This window comes from Pithys albifrons, chromosome 7 (assembly GCF_047495875.1).
Source record: "Pithys albifrons albifrons isolate INPA30051 chromosome 7, PitAlb_v1, whole genome shotgun sequence".
In the NCBI taxonomy this organism is placed as follows: domain Eukaryota; kingdom Metazoa; phylum Chordata; class Aves; order Passeriformes; family Thamnophilidae; genus Pithys; species Pithys albifrons.
In genome coordinates this window covers 22,115,734-22,135,706 of record NC_092464.1, presented here as the reverse complement: position 1 = coordinate 22,135,706, position 19,973 = coordinate 22,115,734, and the positions used below count along the sequence as shown (strand labels likewise).

The window sequence follows — 19,973 nt, the reverse complement described above, 5'->3', positions numbered from 1 at the left end:
AAACTGTCCTATGGACATAGCCAAGAACAAAAAGGCCAGGACTATTTTGTACATTACAGCTTATGGTGCAACAGTTGTTGCTGCACCTTGGGAGAGAAACAAAGGAATGCCTCCCAGCTGCTGAAACAAAGCTCTTGGAAACAGAGTTCCCATAAAGAAAAAGAATTGGAATAGATTTCTATTTCCTATGGAGCTGTAAGAGCACCAACAGTTTTTTGAAAATTGATGCAGCACTGTGTCAAGGACAAGCCAGGAGTGTGAATCTCTGCACAGCTCTGATGCTGCAGTTTAACTGAGGAATAAACATTACTATTTTTGAAAGGCACAGATGTTTCTCCTCCCATCCAGGATCTCAAGTATTCAAACACATCATATAAAACTGTGTAACTTCCTTTAGATGCAAAATCTTACCTCAGAACAAAAATAAAGATCTCTTACCAGGCAATCTTACAGGTTTCCATGGTGCAGAATTTGGCACATACGCATGTTTACTAGCAGTCACTATCAGCTGATTGCCCAACTTATACTGAAACTTGAGGAAGGCGGTGCCATCTGCTCCTGAGGTTCCAGATGCAATGGAGATCTGGTTGGTAAAAATCTCAATAAGGGCTTCAGTTACTGGCTGATGTGTGCTGGCATCGCTTACATGGACCTTCAGCGTTACTTCTGCAATGACAAACAACCACAGCGATTATCATCTGAAAAGCTTCTGCAGGAGGCAGCAGTTAGAACAGGCTGGCACAACAATGACTGAAAAGACACTGGGCTCTGACACTTTGGTGCCACATACGATCCCTTGCACTGGCCTGGCAGTTCTCCATTTTGGGCAGTCACTCTTTAGAGACACTGCCTTTTCTGCCACAGGCAAGACCACATCCTGAATTATTGCTCCACTGCTAACTTCAGCTGTGGAGGCGTCTTATTCCACCTATGACCCACCTGTGGCTGGGCAGCACATCACCGGGGCAGCCAGTATCCCCTGTGATGGGCAACATGGCAATCACACAGTACTACTGTAATTCTAAATGTGTGTGCAATCAAATGTCACAGATAGCACGGCATGGTAATTCTCTGTAAGGTCCATGCCTTGCTGTACCTCTGCTCCTGCCAGCATTCTCCAGCACCAGCGGGGAGAGGAAAAGGCTGGAGGTGGGCTGTGCTCCCTCACCTCTTCTCCACAACAATTCTCTCCATGTAGCAAACGAACAGAGGAAACCTGCTGTGACAGAAGCCCAGAAATAAAGTAGGCACCGAAGCAGGCTGTGCTACAGTGGAGATTTTGAACTCCAGTGGGAGAGATGGCCCCAGCAGGCACAGAACTTCCCTGTTAATGTCTAACCAAGGCAGTGAAATCTCACAGGATCAGGTCCATGTCCTCTAAGCACAAGACTACCAGGTGGGATGCAGAGCACTAGCAGTGAGCAAGAGAGGAACACGTCCCCCTCCTTCCTGTTCACCAGCTGTTTTTCTGTGACATTGCTGCCCAAATATCAGAGCCCCTAGAGTGTCAGCTTGTCAACCCTGACACTACTGGATCACCTGTATCATGGTGAACATGAGAAGCAAAGAAGTGATGGTTCAGGCAGTCAAGAGAATCATGCATCTTGCAGATATGCAGTCTGAAACTAACACAATGGACTACATTTTCCTTGAGTAATTTGCCATTTTTTCCAGAAACTAATTTCTAGTTTAAATGTTTCCAGATGTACAATATTTGCCCACTCCGGGCACTCCTATGACAAAACCATGCATTGTGTCACAGGCTTTTGTTACAAAACATGGACTGGCTTGTGCAACACAGTCCCTCTGGAAGGCACTCCTCTATATCTACCATTATTTTCTTGTGCCTGCAATAGATCCTGTGCCTCATGCTCCGAAGTAGCAGCTGTTGCCTTTCTGCAATAACTATGACTTAAATGCAACTCTGTGTGGAAAAGTCTCAGCAATGACCCAATGCCTTCATCAAGACATTCCTTGTTTTTTGGGGTTTTTTCTTTTCATTTCCAGCCACCTTGTTCTCCTAAAATAATACTTCCCTCCCTCTTTTCTCTCCCATTCTCCCTTTTCTCTCATTCCCACCCTAATTTTTGAAAATTCTGTTATTCTTCCATGAAGAACCCTATTTCAGTTTACTCCATTCCCCAAAGTTGTAGAGGGTATTTTGCCAGCTCCCTTTTTGTGTCAGGGGACTTAGGCCCCTCACAAGCAAGATGCTCACACTATGTGCGCAACTCATTTCTGCCTGTGATGCCCAGAAAAGACAGCATGACCCCTTTTTCCTACATATTTAAAACCAATACACTGATTTCTACAGAACAGTATCAGTGGTACAGTTCTTTTCTATGACTACTGTGCCTTACAATGTTAAGAACTTATACTGGTGTAAGCCATAAGCCAGCAAGACATAATGCCAAGAAGAACAACAAAGAATTTAACAAAATCTCTGTTGTAAATTTCAACAGTGAAATGACACAATTGAATATGCTAGGAAACATACTGTAATAACATAAAATTTTAAAAGGATGTCAGAATTTACTACAAAACTATCAGCACTTTTATCCTAAGGGCATTCCAGACAGAATGATACTGGGTCCTTTTATAAGCTGAGATCTTCTGTCTGAATCTTACAGTACTGAAAATACAAACCTTGGGCAGCCCTGAACAAAAACCCTATTAGACAAATTCATCGTCATCACAGCCCTCGCTTTAGAACTTGGCAATGGAGGATGCCAATTTTGATGGGATCAGCATGAAATACATTCTAGCTATTAAAGATTCTGGACTTCTTCCCAGTTTTGCATTTAGTAGTCAAAGAAAACAAGGTATATTGAAAACCAGTGTCCACACACTGTGGTGCACAAATACCGAGTGCCTTCTTAGAAACCTTGCCTTGACCATCAAGCAACTTGTGACATCTTGGGCATTAAAAGGCAGTCACATCAATCAAAGAAGGAATGTATATGTATTTATGTGTGTACAAACTCTACATGTATTTACAAACATGATGGCAAAGGGCAATATAAATTTTAATTTTCAAAATGTGCAGGAACTTATAATAAGCTTAGATCCAAAGCCAGATAGCTGTGCTTTTGCATTTTCCCACTTTGAACTGCCAGCAAAGAATGCTGAGGAAGAGATGTGGTTAAGAATAATGGGTGATGCATTAAAAAAGCAGCAAGGGAACTCGATCATCTGAACTTTGCTGTTAGCAATTTCAGTTACATGTAAGTTTAGCCTTTTCTAAAACAACCACATATAAGAAGCAACCAAGGAGCTCTGGAATATTTAATGTAAATTAAGGAAGAGGGTAAAAAAACAACAGAAGTATCAAATCCATGTAATTCTTTATATCCATTCAAAATTCTAGAATAGAGACTACTACTAAAATTGACGAAGTGACAAAAACTGACAAATTTTCCTGTATACACAAATTCATGTCTCTCCTCCCAAATCAGCGAGCTAGCCATGGGTATCTCCAGAAGGAAATTTCTTTATCCTTCACTTCATAGCTATGTAAAGGCTTCTGTCTGTATCCTTCTCTCTTTCCGATAAGGGTTTCTAAAATCTTCTTTTCAAACAGAAAGAACAAAGGCCATCATCCAAGATGGAAAACTGATGTCCTGTAAGGCAACAGACTGGAACTGCAGTTCCAAACCACAGTCCCTCGATCAGACACTGAGCTTTTTTTAACTCTTCCTTTTTGATATTTAGACTTGCTTTTTTTCCTGAGAAGACAGAGAAAAATCTAGCAGCCTGAACGTGTTATCTTCCCTGACATACATGTGAAATGTATACAACTTGCTTAATTCAGGGCTTTCTCTCACACACCAGCTCCTTTTTTTCCTTCTTACCTAATGCAGCAGCAAAGTCACAAACACTATACCTGCATTATCACCATAATTTTCACAGCAATGGAATGATTAAAAGCTTAAAACTGGAGGGAAATTGTTTAAGAAAATGTCCTCTCAAACACTGATATGATGAGAACAAGCTAGAAAGAGAGACAGTCGTTTTCAGAATAACTGTGAAATATTCAGGCACTTCTTGGAGAGGGACTGAAAAAGGGATATATGAGAGAAGAGTAGGGGCAGCAAGTGACCCAACATTAGTTTGACCTCAAATTAAGAGGGAGGAATTAGACTGGAACATTAGATATAATAAAAGAAGTTATTTAGAAAAAGCTGCTTAGAAGACTCATTATTAGCTAAGGAATAGTGTGTTGAAAATACCTGACAAACTTTTCAGTTGGTCCTCTCAGCAAAACAGTGAGAATAAGGGAGATAACATTATTCTTGAGTTTTACAGCCTACCATGGCAAGGAGGTCAACACAGAATTAAAGACATGGACTATGAGAAGGAAGGAAATCTGCAGTAAGAGGGGAACATGATGGAGGCAGGGAACTGAAAGCACTGCAAGATAAACTTGAAAAACATGAACTGCTGAAGAGAAGCCTCCTTCATTCTCCAACAGATTTGTCATACTGTTGTAGGTTACAGAAGGAATATTTAATTACTAAGTGGTGAAGGAGCTTTGCACTGTGCTACTGGTGAGGTCCTGGAGGGCGGAAGGGGACATAAAAAGTGCTGATGTTTCCTCCTTCAAGAGCAAAACAGAGGTGGGAGACTCAGGGCTGACGATTTCACCCTGGGCAGCTGTGCTCTCCCTCACCTCCCCAGACAAGACAGCCACATTCAGGACAGGCTGTGCCTGAGCCACAGCCCCATCTAATGTGGCTGGCTAGTGACCAGTGTGGTGTGAATATGACTCTGAGACCTTGGCTCTCTGGCATGTGATGCCCCGCTGGCTTGCAGTGCAGCACAGGTGGGCACAGACAAGAGCTCCAGAGTCATTTATTTCTCTGCACCACTTCATGTCCAAATCAAGAGCCACTTATGATAACTGTTCATTTCCAGAAAATAAACCACAGGCAGAGAGATCCCATCTGAATGGGCAAAAAGCCTCTATGTCCCTGTCTAGAAGTGCAGGCAGGAATGGGCCACTCACAGACATTAAACAGTGTAACCCTGCAATTCTGCTTCAAGAATCCCAAAGCAAAGCAGGAAAAGGAGGTTAGTGGGAAAACAGTAAATAAAACCAGCAAATACAGGGATAAATTCCACAAGGAGATGCAGGCTGATATATGTGTATGCTCAACCAAGTAATCCTTTTCTCTTATGGTCATATTCCTTTATCTTCTTTCAAGCAATACTATCTTGTTTTTCAAAAGAGTGCAAACCCAAACTACCGGTTACCATGAAAACAGCTGCTTAAGTGTAACTCCCTCCCAGTTTCATAGTGCTAAATTTATTTTAAGCTATATAAAAAACTCCAGCATCTTCAAGGTTATAATTTGGGAAGTGAAGAAAGACAAAAAAAAACTTAAATGGTAGCATTCCAATTCAGAAACCCATCTGTCTTTTTAATCTGATTTTTGAGATTTTACTAAGTCTAAACTTTCTCTGAGCAATCCTTCCTGTGCCATCTGCTCTATGAACCCCACTGCCTCCCGTGAAATACAATTAACCTTAAGACAACTATTTCTGCAGTTGTAAGCCCTTAGACTCACAACTTCTCTTTGTATTGCTGTGAACCCTCAGTTTGGGAATGGTTTCCTTCAGAATTAGTATCATCAGTGCTGTCTTCTACAACCTAACTCTTGAATAATGAAAAGCACTGGGTTTGGGTGGTTTTGGGTTTTGTTTGTTTGTTTGTGGGATTTTTTAAGTAAGTAATGTAACACAGAAAGAAAAATCCTGAGAGATCAGAGCAAAGGCAAACTGTCAGATCTCAAATACTGGAATAAACAGAGGAAAGTTATGACACAGATTGGAAGTCAAAGATCACAATCCTACTTAGATCCCAATCCTGCAATTTGGTTTCTGTGCACACACCCCTCTGTCAGGCAGACTCCCACTGACGTCTGCTGGGCAGATGATCTCTTTTGGGAACAGGCTGACACAGGCAGCCGTTATCACTTAGCTTTTCCTTTGGGGGTCCCTTATCCATGGACAAGGTCAGGATATTAACAAAGAGATAATTAAATTATCTAGGTTTTGATTAGAAAAAGAAAACTTCCTGCTCATTCAAAAAATGCCATTATGGACTTCATTTAAAATTGTATCCTCCACTCTGACTGAGCTTACTGGCAACACGCCTGGCTTTGACCGCTGTGGTCCAAGGGGATAAGCCTTTCTGCCTCTTAACCTTTCGCCCACGTGTGAGGTCAATCCTCAGCCAAACAATAGGATTTTCGTTTATCTAAAGGGAAACATTTTCCTAGAAAAAGGAGTGTTGCCCATCCCTTAGCCACAGATGCCAACTCAACCATCTACGTATCTCACCATAACTTTCTAATGTGCTGCATTAAGAAGGTTCTACTGACAACCACATTTCAAAATAGCAGCAGAGTAAGTTCATGTGAAGAAAAAGAAGTGTATGTGACATCCCTCCACAGGCACACAAGTACCACATCAAGTGGCAAACTAGGAGTGCTTGCAGAAGATTTACCTCAGACAATGGCATCCTCTGTTCAGAACTGGCTCTTGTCCTCATTACAGGAAATCAGTGGTGCTATCCAACCTTTCCCTCCACCACAGGTGGCTGAGGTTTCAAGTGGGGTCAGTGTCTGCCACCGATTTCCAGAGAACCCTACCGTGCAGAGCACAGGACGCAGGGGGTGTGCTCATTGCCTGTTAAGTGATTCTCCAGATTATACCAAGCCTGCTGCAGTCCCTGGCATCAAGAAGGAAGTTCCTTCCTGCACTGGTCAGATCTCCGGTAAGGACAACAGAACAGGGCTTGGTTCTCAGGTCGAGATTTAGAATGGATTTAGAAAGCAGAGGGGTTCACAGAAGAGCCACAAAAACATGGAGGGGACAGGGAAGCAGCCTTGGGACTGGCCATCCAGAGAACCTGACTTCTTGTTGCAAGGCTGGATCACTGTGCATACCAAGGAAACTGCAAAATAAAAAGTCAGCTGAAAAACATCAGCCTTGCTGACAGAGACAGCCAACAACTGTACACTGTAACTAAGCAAATCCAGGTGTCATTTATAGCAACAAGGGACCAGCTTACTAGATGGTAGATTCACTCGAGCTGTGGGAAGATTTATTTTCCTAATTTTTAAAACAGCATTAATTTTAGTTCTAGATGTTTAATTAAGGCTTACAATTAATGTTAAGAGTTAAGAGAATTAATGCTTGATTCTACAACATTTATGAAGCCAGCCCAAATGGTTGTCTGTAGTACTTCTTTTTAGCACTGCAATCTGAATTTGCCAAACACTTTTGTGCTTTACAGGTCATGGGGAAGTCAACTACCAGTACGGTCCTCTGCACAGGGAGTACTTGCCACTAGTGTGAAGTCTATAATTAACTCTCACACCTCAGAATTCAAGAAGGAACTTTCTTCCCCAAATGCACAATTGACTGATTTCTGAGGTTTTCTTTTATTCCTCCCCCTTGCTCCTCCTCAGAAAGAGCAGAGGTCTGGTGCAATGAGAACTGCACAGTCCCCTCATTTAGCTGACAAGGAGAGGCTGCCCCGAGGCCCGATCAGAGCATCTTGCTCATCTCAGCTCTGTGGACACACAGGATTTGGGGTTGTGAGGAGGCTGCTCACAGGTGGCACTTGATGCTTTTTCACCCTTCTCTGCAGCACAGGTTGATTCATCTGCATTTCTCATCTAATATTCCTTGATGCTGCAAGTGCCTCAGGCACTGTTGGCACTGGTTCCTCTAGTGCACAAGAATTTAATTTCCAGGGGACTGAAATGGTTTATCTTAATTATCCAATAATTAGACTTAATCCTCAATATTCAAATAAAGCAGTGGTCTATGATATGAAGGTCAGACAGGTGTCCTACTTGCCTCTTTGGGTTTAAAATCTATTAAATAAAGCATTTGGAAAGTAAAATGATAAATAATTATTTCATCTTACAATACATTATCTCCTAGGGATAACACACACAAGTTTTATTGAAATGTCACAAAAAGAGCTTTAGCATATGAACTAGAGCAATTTATGCTGCAAACAGTGACAACCAGGCTACTATACAACCACATACTCACAGAGGAGGGAGGGGCAGTTCTAGGATAATAAAGACATTCATCATGCAATTGTCCAACATTTAAAAGAAGATTTGCATATCCTGACCTGCTAGAGCCTAGAGCAATACCACCAAAATTAATTTCTTGGGAGAAAAGGTAGGAATTTGCTTTAATTAAAAAAAGTGGGAGCTATATGCATAATGCCCAGATGAGACTCTGATACCCTATTGTTAAGTGATTAAACAAGCATTTATAATTAATTGGAAACTCACACAGCTATGAAATTCATGAATAGCAATAGTTGCATTAACAGGTCTGCCTTTGATCTCTACAGGAACTGTGCATGAGACAAACTAATTCCATTTCCAAACCTTGTCTCTTAGACATGGAATTAAATAAAATACTGTCATGGAGCGCAGATGGAAGTTGAGTTTCAAAGCTTTAGCTTGCCACATGCATAATGTATTCTTTACAAGTCATGAAAAGTAATCCCTGCTTAAAACCCTCTTTTTCGTAATAGAGTTCTTTGAAACTCTGTTCGGAGATCAATACGGAATGAAAAATTAATGCACTGCTATTTTCCAGTTGCTCAGCATTAGAGTTCTCCACTGACTCAAACAAGACCACAGCTGATTTTGCAACATCAGCTCTGAGGATAACACGAAATCGAGCTCAGCCACTGTGCTGCTCACGGAGATTTTAAGACAGCTTTATACCTACTGCATCATCAGTCTGGTTTCGTAGAAAGAAAGGCAAAAATTGAATTTGCTTAGCCACAAATGGATGTGTTACATTTTTGCAAAACAACTTTATCCTAACTCCATTAATAAAAGTATGCACCTGATGAAAGCAATTTAAACCAGATGTATTCTATGTTTAAGTGATCCAATGTATGTGCAATGGGGCAATGAGGAGACAAGCACTTTTTTTGCTAATTTCCAAGCAGTTTTAATCTTAGATTTAATCTCTACTTACTTCCAAAACCTGTTGTGGAAGCAAACCTAGTTATAACTTTGGAAGAGTGTATTTTCCATCGTGTACTTTTAAACAAACCACCACAACAATTCAAACAAACCCATCTCAAGTGATTCTCTACATTCCCATTGCAGCCTGCAATGCAAACTTCGACTTCCCTCTCAGTACTCCAACAGTACTACCAACATAAACTCATACAGGTACAGAGGAAAACTATTGTGTTAAAATTTTACCTACACACTTGCACGTTCCCTTTTTTCAAATAACTGAATAATAAATTTATAATCACTTGAAGAGGTTATCCCCAGCTGGCAGACAGGAAAGCTAAATCATAGGTGAGGTTACACATGGTAACGACCTCATTCTTCCAGCCCAGCCAGCCTGAGCAGAGCACTGCAGGGTGATGAGGAATGTACACTACTGTTCAGCTACTCCACAGCAAAACCAGGAGCATCTCTTCCTTTCCCACCCCTGTGGCCTGGCCATGGACTCCTGTTCCTTCTCTTGTGCTGTCCCTTGGACCTGTCACTGTGTTGATTCCATCTGCTAATCCAGCACAGCACCAGCCTAATGTATTGAATGGCTCGATGCCAGGTTATCAGGTTGAACTGCTGAAGCAACACAGCCCCAGGTGCCAAGATCAGCAGAACCAGCAGGTGTGGGGGTGGAGAGTGGTGGCCAAGGGCAACACTGGCAAAGGAAAAGATTTGGGACCTTCCCTGCTGCTTGAGGAGCAATGAGGTCAGCTCTGCTGCATTCCTACGGTCACTTTGGAAGGGAAGCCTGTCCATGGCCTGACCTACACAAGCTTAAGGTCAGTATTTGACATGAACAGTTGCAGTAGAGCTTTATTTTGCATTAACCCTAAATCCCAGAATGCTTCCCAAATGTTTCTCAACCTCTATTGCTGCATATTGGCACCACAGCAGTTAAATCTCCTGGCTCGATAAGGACAGGATGCTTGTGACAATGCCAGGAAAGGGTTTGATATGGAGCAGTGAGGACCTGTGCCCAGGCACTACACAGTGTTTATAACTGCACTTGAACACTCAAAACCCTCCACAGTTCTGTTGGTATTTCTGGCTGTGTTACTGTTGTTTCCTCCTGACCATAAAAAAGCTTGTTTTTATTAACATCTCACCACACCACTTGCTGTGACTTCTATTTTCTCCTCACTACAGCACCAGGATTTAATTGCCACCTGACTTGTGTAGATTGAAACTTTCTTATTCTCAAAAAATACAAGTTTTTGAGATTTTTCTCTTCAAAACAGTATTCATTTTTCCTCATTTGGACTAGTTTAAAAATTTAATTAACCTGTGATCTAGGTCTTCTTCTAGATAATGAATAAGAACTGTAAATAAAATAGGACCCACTACAGTTCCCTTCATTCTGACATTGCAAGGCATCTGCAGCTTAACACACAGCCACTTGTTATTGCCCTTTGTTTACTCTTTCATCCAGTCTCAGTCACACAGCAGAAGCCTTCTCATCCAAGTAAATTAATTTTTCAATTAATATTTTTGAACCAGGCTGCTGTACTGCCTATATTTCAGCTATGATGACTACATATATACGCAGAGCATACATAACTGACTCAGCAACCAACACTTGCATCAGTTTAAATTACCGTAACAGCCACAGAGATCTTGATTCTTGGCAGGGGCTTAATTTTAGGGCTGTTAAGATTTCACAAGAAAAAAAATTATAATCTGACTAAAACTGTGAATTACAAAAAACCAATTTCTATTCCACTACACTGGATGTCAATTATGTAAATCAGAAGTTATTGGCTCTTCCTCAAATTCACAATCCTAATGGGAAGGTACAGTTACATTTGCAAAATTCATCTTTCTTACAGACATTATTGTAAATAAAACCCCAAAAGCAACACTTACCAGGAGTTTGATATGCTGCTTATACACCTTATATTGCTCTCCATGATGGGATAAGCACTGGTGCTTATCACAGTCCCATGACTGACCCTGTAGCTAAGGAGCAAAGGTTTGGAGGTCCATGAACCAGGTTTTGGGAATGCATGAAAATAACTTGGAGAAGCACATTCCTTCAGGTAGCATATATAATTTCCTGCCTAAGGGGGGTCTGAAGGGGATGGCACTCTGCTGAAGGACTCTTGGGATTCACAAATCAAAATGTCAAAGACCAACAAAGCAAAGCTGATCAAGCAAATCGGAGAATTATCTATTCCCTTTACAGATCAATCTCAATGAGAAATACTGTGACTGGCCAGTAAATGACAGAAGAAAGCTGAGGAGATGTGCAAGGGCGATGTGCCCTGAAGCTCATCTAATGCAGGGTGTGACTGAGCACAGCTGCTGCAAACAGGGCTGACTGTATCTCAACACAAAGGGGACCTGAGGGTGGCCCTTGTATTAGATGTACAGCAATGGCATTTGAGTGAATCAATTGACTACACCTCAGCTGAGTGGATCAAATCTTTTTTTTCAAGTTCATTAAAAGAGTGAGAATGTCTCCCACACCAGCATGGGAAAGGCCTGTATATGTGGCTAAGACCAGCAGAGAGGATAAAACCTGAACAACTATCAACATAACTAAACAAATCTGAAGGCAGCTATGGGCTGGTTCCAACCCATGTATTCCTTCTCAGCAGCTGGTGATGCCCAGCACTGTGATGGTGAGCATATTACAGAGAACAGCAGCAGGTGCCATATCTGGTATAGTGACTGAACTTGCTGTTACTGTTATTTCCTATTAACAAAGTGCAAATTACATTGGTATCATGACTCCAGTATATTTTATATCATTATGCTAAATAAAAAATCCTACATAATGTTAAATATCTTCAAATAAGTACATTTGATATTACACATTATACCCTCCACACATGGCCCACCTAAGAGTCTGGTCAGAGCACACAGGACTCCGGGAAACGCTCACATTATTTACTAGTTTGCCCATTTGACAACATAGAGGAGTTACTGTTTATACTCTGGCATAAACCCATCTTATGGATTTACAGCTGTAAACAGTGCTCTGCTCAAGCTCTCCCTCAGCACAGGATTCTCCCAGATTCTTTAACTTTACCTCATCTGTTTCTTATGCTCATGCTGCAAAAGACTCATCTGTTTATAGGTAACACTATCACACTGGGCTGCTGTTTGACAAATATTGCCACTTTCCCATTAACAAGCAGACATGTAGAACTGAAAACATTCTAGAGGTGTGCTCTGCTTCCTTGGCACAGGCAGCAACATCAATATTTTGTAGGGCACTTAGCCTATGCATTAAGCAAGCATTTGTATTAAAGTATTACTCTGGTTTAAACAAACAGCTGCATTTTTGGAAAGTGATCAGCTGAGTGCAAGCAACGCTTAAGAGGAAGCAGGAGGAAGGCCTTCCTAAATACCCAAATCATACAGAGGATAAAGGTATAAACAGAAGCTGCATTAACAGGATGTGTTGGGGGAATTTGCTGGGAAGCAAGAGAAAAAATAGATATATGAGACCAATAACCAGCTTCTGAAAGGGCAAAATATGTCCTATGTGCCTAGAATAAATGTAATGTTATTGGCACTTGGTGACATGGGTTAGTGGTGAACATGGCAGTGTTGGGTTAACATTTGACTCGATCAACCTTTTCCAACCTTAAAGATTCTATGATTAGCAGATAAAAGTATGTTATGCATATATATGTATGGCAAGTTAAACTGAAAACACAAGGTACAGCTCATCACTAAAAATGACAGCATTTACTTACAGTTTCCTTGACACTATCAGTCCATACCACTTCCCTGGAATCCATTTCAAAAACAAGTCTACAGATACTTTCTTGAAGTTAAGAAAATACGTATTCCACAAAGGGATATAATCTCTTTGTTTGAAATTAATTCTCTTCTCAGACTTACAAAAGAATTGCTAAGAAAAATAATATTTAACAGTTAACCAAAAATTTAAAGGAATCATCCCAATAAATTTAAAACCCATTTTACCATGTTTAGTCATAAATATAATTCCAGTTGAGTATTACATGAATGTTACAGGTGTACTTATTTAACAATTCATCTAATAGCCCAAGTGGCCAGTTGTTCTCATGAGGCTGCAAAATTACTTCAGGGAAGTGTAAAAGGACAGCAAATTCCCAGGTAGCCTTATGCTTCCATGACAGCACGACTGACACTTCCAGCCATCAGCTGGCCAAGCACAACATACATGGCTTTAAAGATCACAGAAAGCAGAGAGGTTAGGAAATCCAGCAGCTCTCATCCTGTAGGAACCAGAGGTCTACTTCAAGGATGATGACAATCCCTTGAGTTGCCTCAGTTGGATCCACTGTTCTAGTAAAGGATCAGCCAACACACCACAGCGAAACAGTGACAGTTTTGATTCTACACAGTCACAACAGAATTATATAGCACATTAACATTTTCTACCCACAAACAAAATATTCCAATTGCCTTAAAGGGCAATGTAAAACAGTTTATCTGCAGACTCAAGTTTCTCCCAAAAATGACAGTTACACTAATGCCAAGATGTTCAATGTGAGCAAGAAGGATTTTAACCTCAGTTTTGGATCACTCAATCAGATATTCACCTCTGAGTAGTTAAATAAAGGAAAATAGAGGCAAATAAAAATCATTTCTAGCTAATGTGAATGAAACAATATTTGTTAATAATATTTGAACTTTAAGTTCATCTTTCCAGCTATTAAATGACTATTAAAATTAGGCTGAAATTATTTTGTGGTTATATTCTCAAAGAGCCAAAAATATTTGGGGTCACAAACAGCAAGTAACAGCAAGATAATCACTTAGCAAAGTACAGACACACATAGCATATAGATACTCATTTTAAACATGATGATTTTTATGTTATCTGCATACCAAAGCCAAGCAAAATACATTTCATATTCTTTTCAATGGGCATACTTACATATAAAACACTGCTGCCTACTTTGGAGGCTGGTTTTTGAAATTTATTTCTGTTACTGCCATGTTAAAACTGCAGTGAGGTGGGTGGAATTACTTATAATCTCTTTTCAGCTAGGAATCTCAGCCAAAGTGTTTTCAGGAGCACTGCTCCAATTCCCTTAGTAGAAGGGACTTTTAGAAAATGAAATAGGTAACTGTGAAGCATAATGGGTGAGATTTCAAGATCCACTTAGGGATGCAGTGCTAAACTTGCTGTCAGCACAGTGGTAGAAGCAGATGGCTTTGCAGACCATAAGCTACTTTTGCACCATGCCCATCCTTTTCCACAAATTAGAGGGGTTTCCCGCAAAAATGCCCTGGGGACTGCCTGGTACATCAGCTGTAACAAAGCCTGGACTTCAGAGATGTGGCCCTCATATTAATAGTTCTCTTATTTGTGCTGTCCAGGCTACATCACATGCTGAAAGAGTCTGCAAAGAGAGCTGCGTTCCCAGTCAGGAAGCCTCTCTGACAGCCAGAGCCATTGCAGAGTGTCTTCCCAAGCCCAGGTACCTGGAGCAGCACAACAAAGTGCTCAAGACTGACAGTCTGCCCCAGGAATCCTAGCCTGGACTACTCTCCCCTCTTGTGCTGAAGACTCATTTGGCTTAAAACCACCACCTCTTTGGCCTAATGAGCTATCGCTGAAATAGCTTGGATGACGTGTTTAGTGCCCCAGTTATGAATTTTCAGAGTTGTTTGTGAAGCATCTTGCTTCATATTTAGGTATCTTTGCTCTGCTGCTCTTATGCTCCAACACTCCATCACTTACTAATACACATTTATTTTAAAGGAGAAAGTTCTGCTAAATTCAATCCAATGATTAATTTAAATAACACTAGAGCAATATGTCCTGTTTAAACTTCATTTTATTTAAGTAACAGTAATAGCAAATATGTTTAAATAGCAGACCTGCCACAGTTTAAAAAACAAAACAACAAAACATATGTACTTTGGTGCTCTCTGCTAAAGTTTGGGACAAACCATCCCAAGTTTCACATGAGACTATCAACCTGCAGAGAAAAACAGGTTCCAGACGTGCATTCTACAAAATGCACAGAAATTTGAAATTGCTTTTTAAATTAAGATTGTTCATTTTTCAACAGGTTCATTGCAACTCTCAATACTTTGCTCCCAAAAGGAGTCCTCCTGAAATATCTTGTTTAAATCACTTACTGCAGTGACAGCAGGCACACTGATTCCAGCAACTGTAGCAGCTCAGTTGTGAAGGCACCAAACCTTATTCCCAAATCACTTAAATCCAGAGTTAAAAGAAGCCCACTAAATCATGTAGCACAACATGTTGGATATCTGGAGTGTGGTATGATAATGAAATTCAGAACAGCAGGAAGGCCCCTTGGCACACCAGAATTCCAGAGCTCCTGCATCCAGGGTCAGGAAATGCAGGTTCCACCAGACTCACAAAAGCAGCATCTTCCTCTCTTTTTGTGTAGGCAGCCCTAAGTGCTCCTGCCTATCACTCAATTGCAACAATTCACAGACCTTACTTGACTTTCAGAAGAAACCAGTCCCCTGCACGTCTTTCCCCCCCCCCCCAATAATTTTTCTCAGGCTCTGTACAAGACCCTTGAACCTACAAATTACAACAATAGAATCACAAATGACACCTGAAAACAAGCAAGTCCTGAGGTTTACCAGTGTTATACTGCTATTTTTACTGTTACTAGATTTTTAATATATTTTAATAAGATCCATAAAAGCAAAAAGGCTAAAATCTACTGCTGAATGATGAAGGAAGTCTATTAAGTTGGCAGTGGGGTTGCTTCTTGATTTAAGAAATAGTCACAGACTCTACTTAGGAAAAGGAGCTCTGAAGTCGAAGAAAAAAACAGTACAACAGCGGGTGAAAAGACAGGGCAACATCTATCTTTTGCAGGAGTTTAATTAAAACCCACAAATAAATTTATTCTAAGTTTGTTAGCTTGCAGGGGATCCACAAAATGTTTCATGTTCAGCAGGACTTTCACCTCCTGTTCCATAAGAAATGATGAGTGAAAGCATCCTTGTGAAGGAAAGGCCTTTGGGCTGAGCTGGGCTGAGCAGTAACTAGAATCTTCACACCGCAGGCACTCAACTAACACCACTGGGAGCCCACCTGGTCACCTGCAGCGTCTGTCACCTCGGGTAAAATGGGAGGGCACAGGAAAACATTGGAAGACATGGGAAAATCTGGACAATCTCCATTCACTGAAACAGGGAAACAAGAATGAGGAGAGATGTCCACAGATGTTGTTCCTCCATCTTCCTGGAGTTTAAAACCTCCCCACCCCCAGCATAAGGACTCTTCTTCCTTCGTAAGTTTTTATCACATTCCTGTAATTCCCATGAGCTCTAGACTGACTGTTGCAAGTTGCTCTTACTTGGACTGGCTTTAAAAGTGATCCAAAAATATCAAGAAAAGCAAGATGCAGACAAAATTTTTCCTCGGTGCAGTAGTGAAAGAGTAACACCTACATGGTGCCACAGGCCCTGCTTGCTGGGACACCCATCACTCCACTTCCCTTCCCTGCCCAGTTCTTCCGACGGAGGTGTGAGGCAGCAGGAGCAGCACAGGGCTCTGTTCCCCACGGACAGCCAAGGGCAGCTGGGCTCCCTTCACCCTGCTGGGGGAGCTGCCCCATCCCCCACGGCTGGTCCTACACACTTCCATGACATCACCCAGGATTCACTCCTCTTCCAGCACACCCACCCTAGATCCTGCCAACATCTGCTTTGGGACAGAATACCTTGGCCTTTTGACTCCATTTCCCCTTTCTCTTTGGGATCATTTGCTATGTGTTATTTATTACAGCAGCTGGCTGTTCAAGTTTAAGATCCTCCTATGCATGTGGGGTTTGTATATACAAAGTATCGTCTTCCCCTGGATGTGGGAGTGTGTGTGTGTGTGTGTGGGGGGGGGGGGGGGGGGGGGGGGGGGGAGGGTGGTGGTGGTGGAAAAGAGAGAATAAAATGGAGTGGTTTAAGCTGCTCCCTTTCATTTGCAGAGAAGTACATGGCCATTGCATCCCAAGAATGCTTCAGCCCCAGGGCTGTGTGCAGCCGCCAGGGAGTCAGGTCACACAGCAGGGCAGCTCCACAGCCACACACTCTCCCGCCTACTGGGTCACACTGGTTTCATCTTCCTCAAACACCACCCTCACCTCACCAGCCCAGGGCTCAGCGACCTGCTAAGGAACTTAGGTGGGGAGGGGAGACCAAATAATCCCAGGCTCTGCTTTCTCCCACTGCAGCAGTCAGGGCAGGCGCAGAGACAAAAACACTTGTTTATGCACACATTGTGCTCTGATGCTGCTCAGGGACTGCAGGAGTGTTACACCCCTCCCTCCAGTCCCTCAGAGGCAACTCACACCAGCACTGACTTCACATCAAGAAAGCATAAAAGCCAGCAACAGAGTATTTAGTGAGGGGAAGGTATATCAAACAGTGTGCCCTGAAACCCCCCGCGTTGTGCACAAACACCAACTCCAGTATTCTGCTATAGGACCTATGCCTTGGCTCTGAGATCCGTACACATAGACCCCAGACCCGTGCTGAGAGGAAACCTTGGAATATGCCATCCCTCTGACTTCTGCAGCTTGCTTTCCACAAGATGAAATTTTGAAATAGCTGTAACCATCTGGGTCCCACCCCAGCCAGAATTGCAAAGCACATGGTGGACTCCTCTTCCCCTGAAGCTTTGGCATAGCTTGTGTGATAGCACTCAGCATCTGGAACACTTGCTGCTGTTTCCAAGATAAAACCAGAGCAAGCTGCAATGAGAAAGGCATCTAACAGTAACATGGTTCTTGCAAACACTTAAGCAAATCATAGGTTAAGTAGCAAAGCAAGTGCTAGAAGATGATCTGCACATTACACTTCATGGGGGATAAAAAACTTAAGAAAAAAAAAGGAGTCAAATGGAAAAGATCTCTCACTTAGAGAGACTGTGGTGGAGAACATCTCACACATCAGCAATCAGACATGAAGCAACACCTAAAACCAGCCAAAATGAAAACTAGTAAAACAGTATGCTTAAATGCAAAATGTGTGTCATAGCTGCTTTTTATATCCTGCCTTGACTCCAAAAATCTTTACAGGTTCTTTTGAAGTTAAATCACTACAGATTATTTTTATTCTTTTGAAATTGGTTTAATTATGTTCCTCATGAAATATTTGCTAGCCTTTACACAGAAATTATCCAGCAGAGTTTTATCTGACACACTCACTAGTGTTGCAAAGGACATCCACAGGACTTTCACCTGCGTCTTCAGCTACTTTAGAAACCACAAGCTTTAGCAGGTTCAGAAAATGAAGTTTTCTGAGCAGTCTGTACAAATTCACCTCCATGATTTCAAAGGCTGTAGAGATTCATACTCCTGTGACATCAGCATACCTTCAGGAAAGAGTCAAGCAACATTTGAGTGTAAGTTTAGGAACCTTGTATTAGAATTCTCTGCCCTTATACATCTGACAAACCAGTACTAAATTGTTCCTAGGTTAGTAAGGGAAGAAAATAGTTAGTTCTTAACACTAATATAATTTTACTTTGAAGTGCCAGACATTGCATAGAAAATAGTTTACCCGGCAGCTGTTTGGTTCTACACCCTACTCACATCTAGCTGACAGTCCACCAGAAATGAACACCCAGAAAAGTATGTTTTTAAGGTGCAAGCAGATGAACAACTCCAAGGCCAACTGCGCCAGAAGTCAGAGTAGCATTGTCTATCATATCTACCTTCTACAGACTCACGCTTCCTTCGCAATGTTTTGGCTTTTGCTATACTGGAATCACTGAGATTCAGAAGTGCCATTAGCGAGGACAGCTTATCAATAAACAGAGATTAATCCAAGCTTTATACACCAGAGTCTGAAGATTTACTCAACCTGTGATTTTAAATAGAACACACATAATAAACTCATACTAAAGAGCTTCAAAACTCACACTAAACAGTATATTTAAAATTATTCTTCCTTATATCTGGTCTGAAAAATCCTACATTAATTTCTTCACAGGACTTGGTCTTTAAAAAATTATGATAGAAAACCCTAAAATCATCTGATGTGTATGAAAATTAATTCCAAGAATACCACTTTAATAGTAATTTTGAAGTAATAAAACCAGCTGTGAAGTTTATCAAGTGACTAGACCTCTCCAGTCAGAGTCAGGTAGAAAGGTGACTGCATGAAGTTTTACAAGGAAGAAAGGACAACAAACACTCCAGGGGTTTGAGGGAAAGGGCAGATATGGGAGAAGTTTCTTAGTTCTCAACACTCCTTATGCAAAGGAATCTGGCATGTACAGCCAAGGTGCTCTTTCCCCCACTGCTCCTCCGGGCAAGTGTGACAGATGTTACAGTATGACAGGACCAAGACATAACTGCAGGTGAATAGACGTTTCTATTAACTTCTTTTTTTTTACCCCGTAAAGAGATTGATAAGAGCTTGGCATTTTGTGAACTGCGTGGTGACCACATAGAAGTATTTCTTCATTGTGTTGAAGGGAAGACTGACTCCCTGGCAAGTATGTTCACAATGCCTCTTTCATCCAAAGCTAGCTCAAGAGGGCTCACAAAGGGGTGAGTGGGCTGATGATGACAATCTCTTTGCGAGAACAAGCAGGAACTGGTGACGCACTAATCACTGCCTTGATTTTTTACTGCAGAACCCCTTGTGTGCCTGTTTCAGAAGCCAACTCTCACCCTGCTTTGCTGCTACAGCAACACAGAAACCATCATGTGGGAGTGCTGAAAACAGATTTGCTTTTATTACTGAAACCAAGAGACCCAGCAGCAGACAGGGAACCAAGAACCACTCTTCTACCATCTCATGGACTTCCCACAATCAAGTCCCAAAGACAAGACACAATCTGAAGCTATTCTCTTTACTCAGCCTTAAAACAACACATGCACACACATTCTTGACCCTGGAGGTAATACTAGACAAGAAAAATACTCTTGACTTTCCTTCTGCTTTGAGGAAATGACTGGGTTTTCAGCAGGG

General features: G+C 41.6%; 1 protein-coding gene across 4 annotated transcripts in view; it reads right to left on the bottom strand.

The window, feature by feature from the left end:
• FAM171A1 (family with sequence similarity 171 member A1) overlaps positions 1 to 19,973 on the bottom strand; it is an 85,721-nt gene that overhangs the window by 36,580 nt on the left and 29,168 nt on the right. For 2 of the 4 annotated variants that reach the window (XM_071560492.1, XM_071560493.1), the window contains one exon: positions 439 to 666. The exons of 1 other annotated variant lie outside the window; for it this stretch is intronic. In XM_071560492.1, coding sequence (XP_071416593.1) covers positions 439 to 666 — 228 coding nt within the window. Of the gene's footprint in view, positions 1 to 411; positions 667 to 19,973 lie in introns of those variants that run through there. One more of the 4 variants, XM_071560495.1, reaches the window with a different exon arrangement.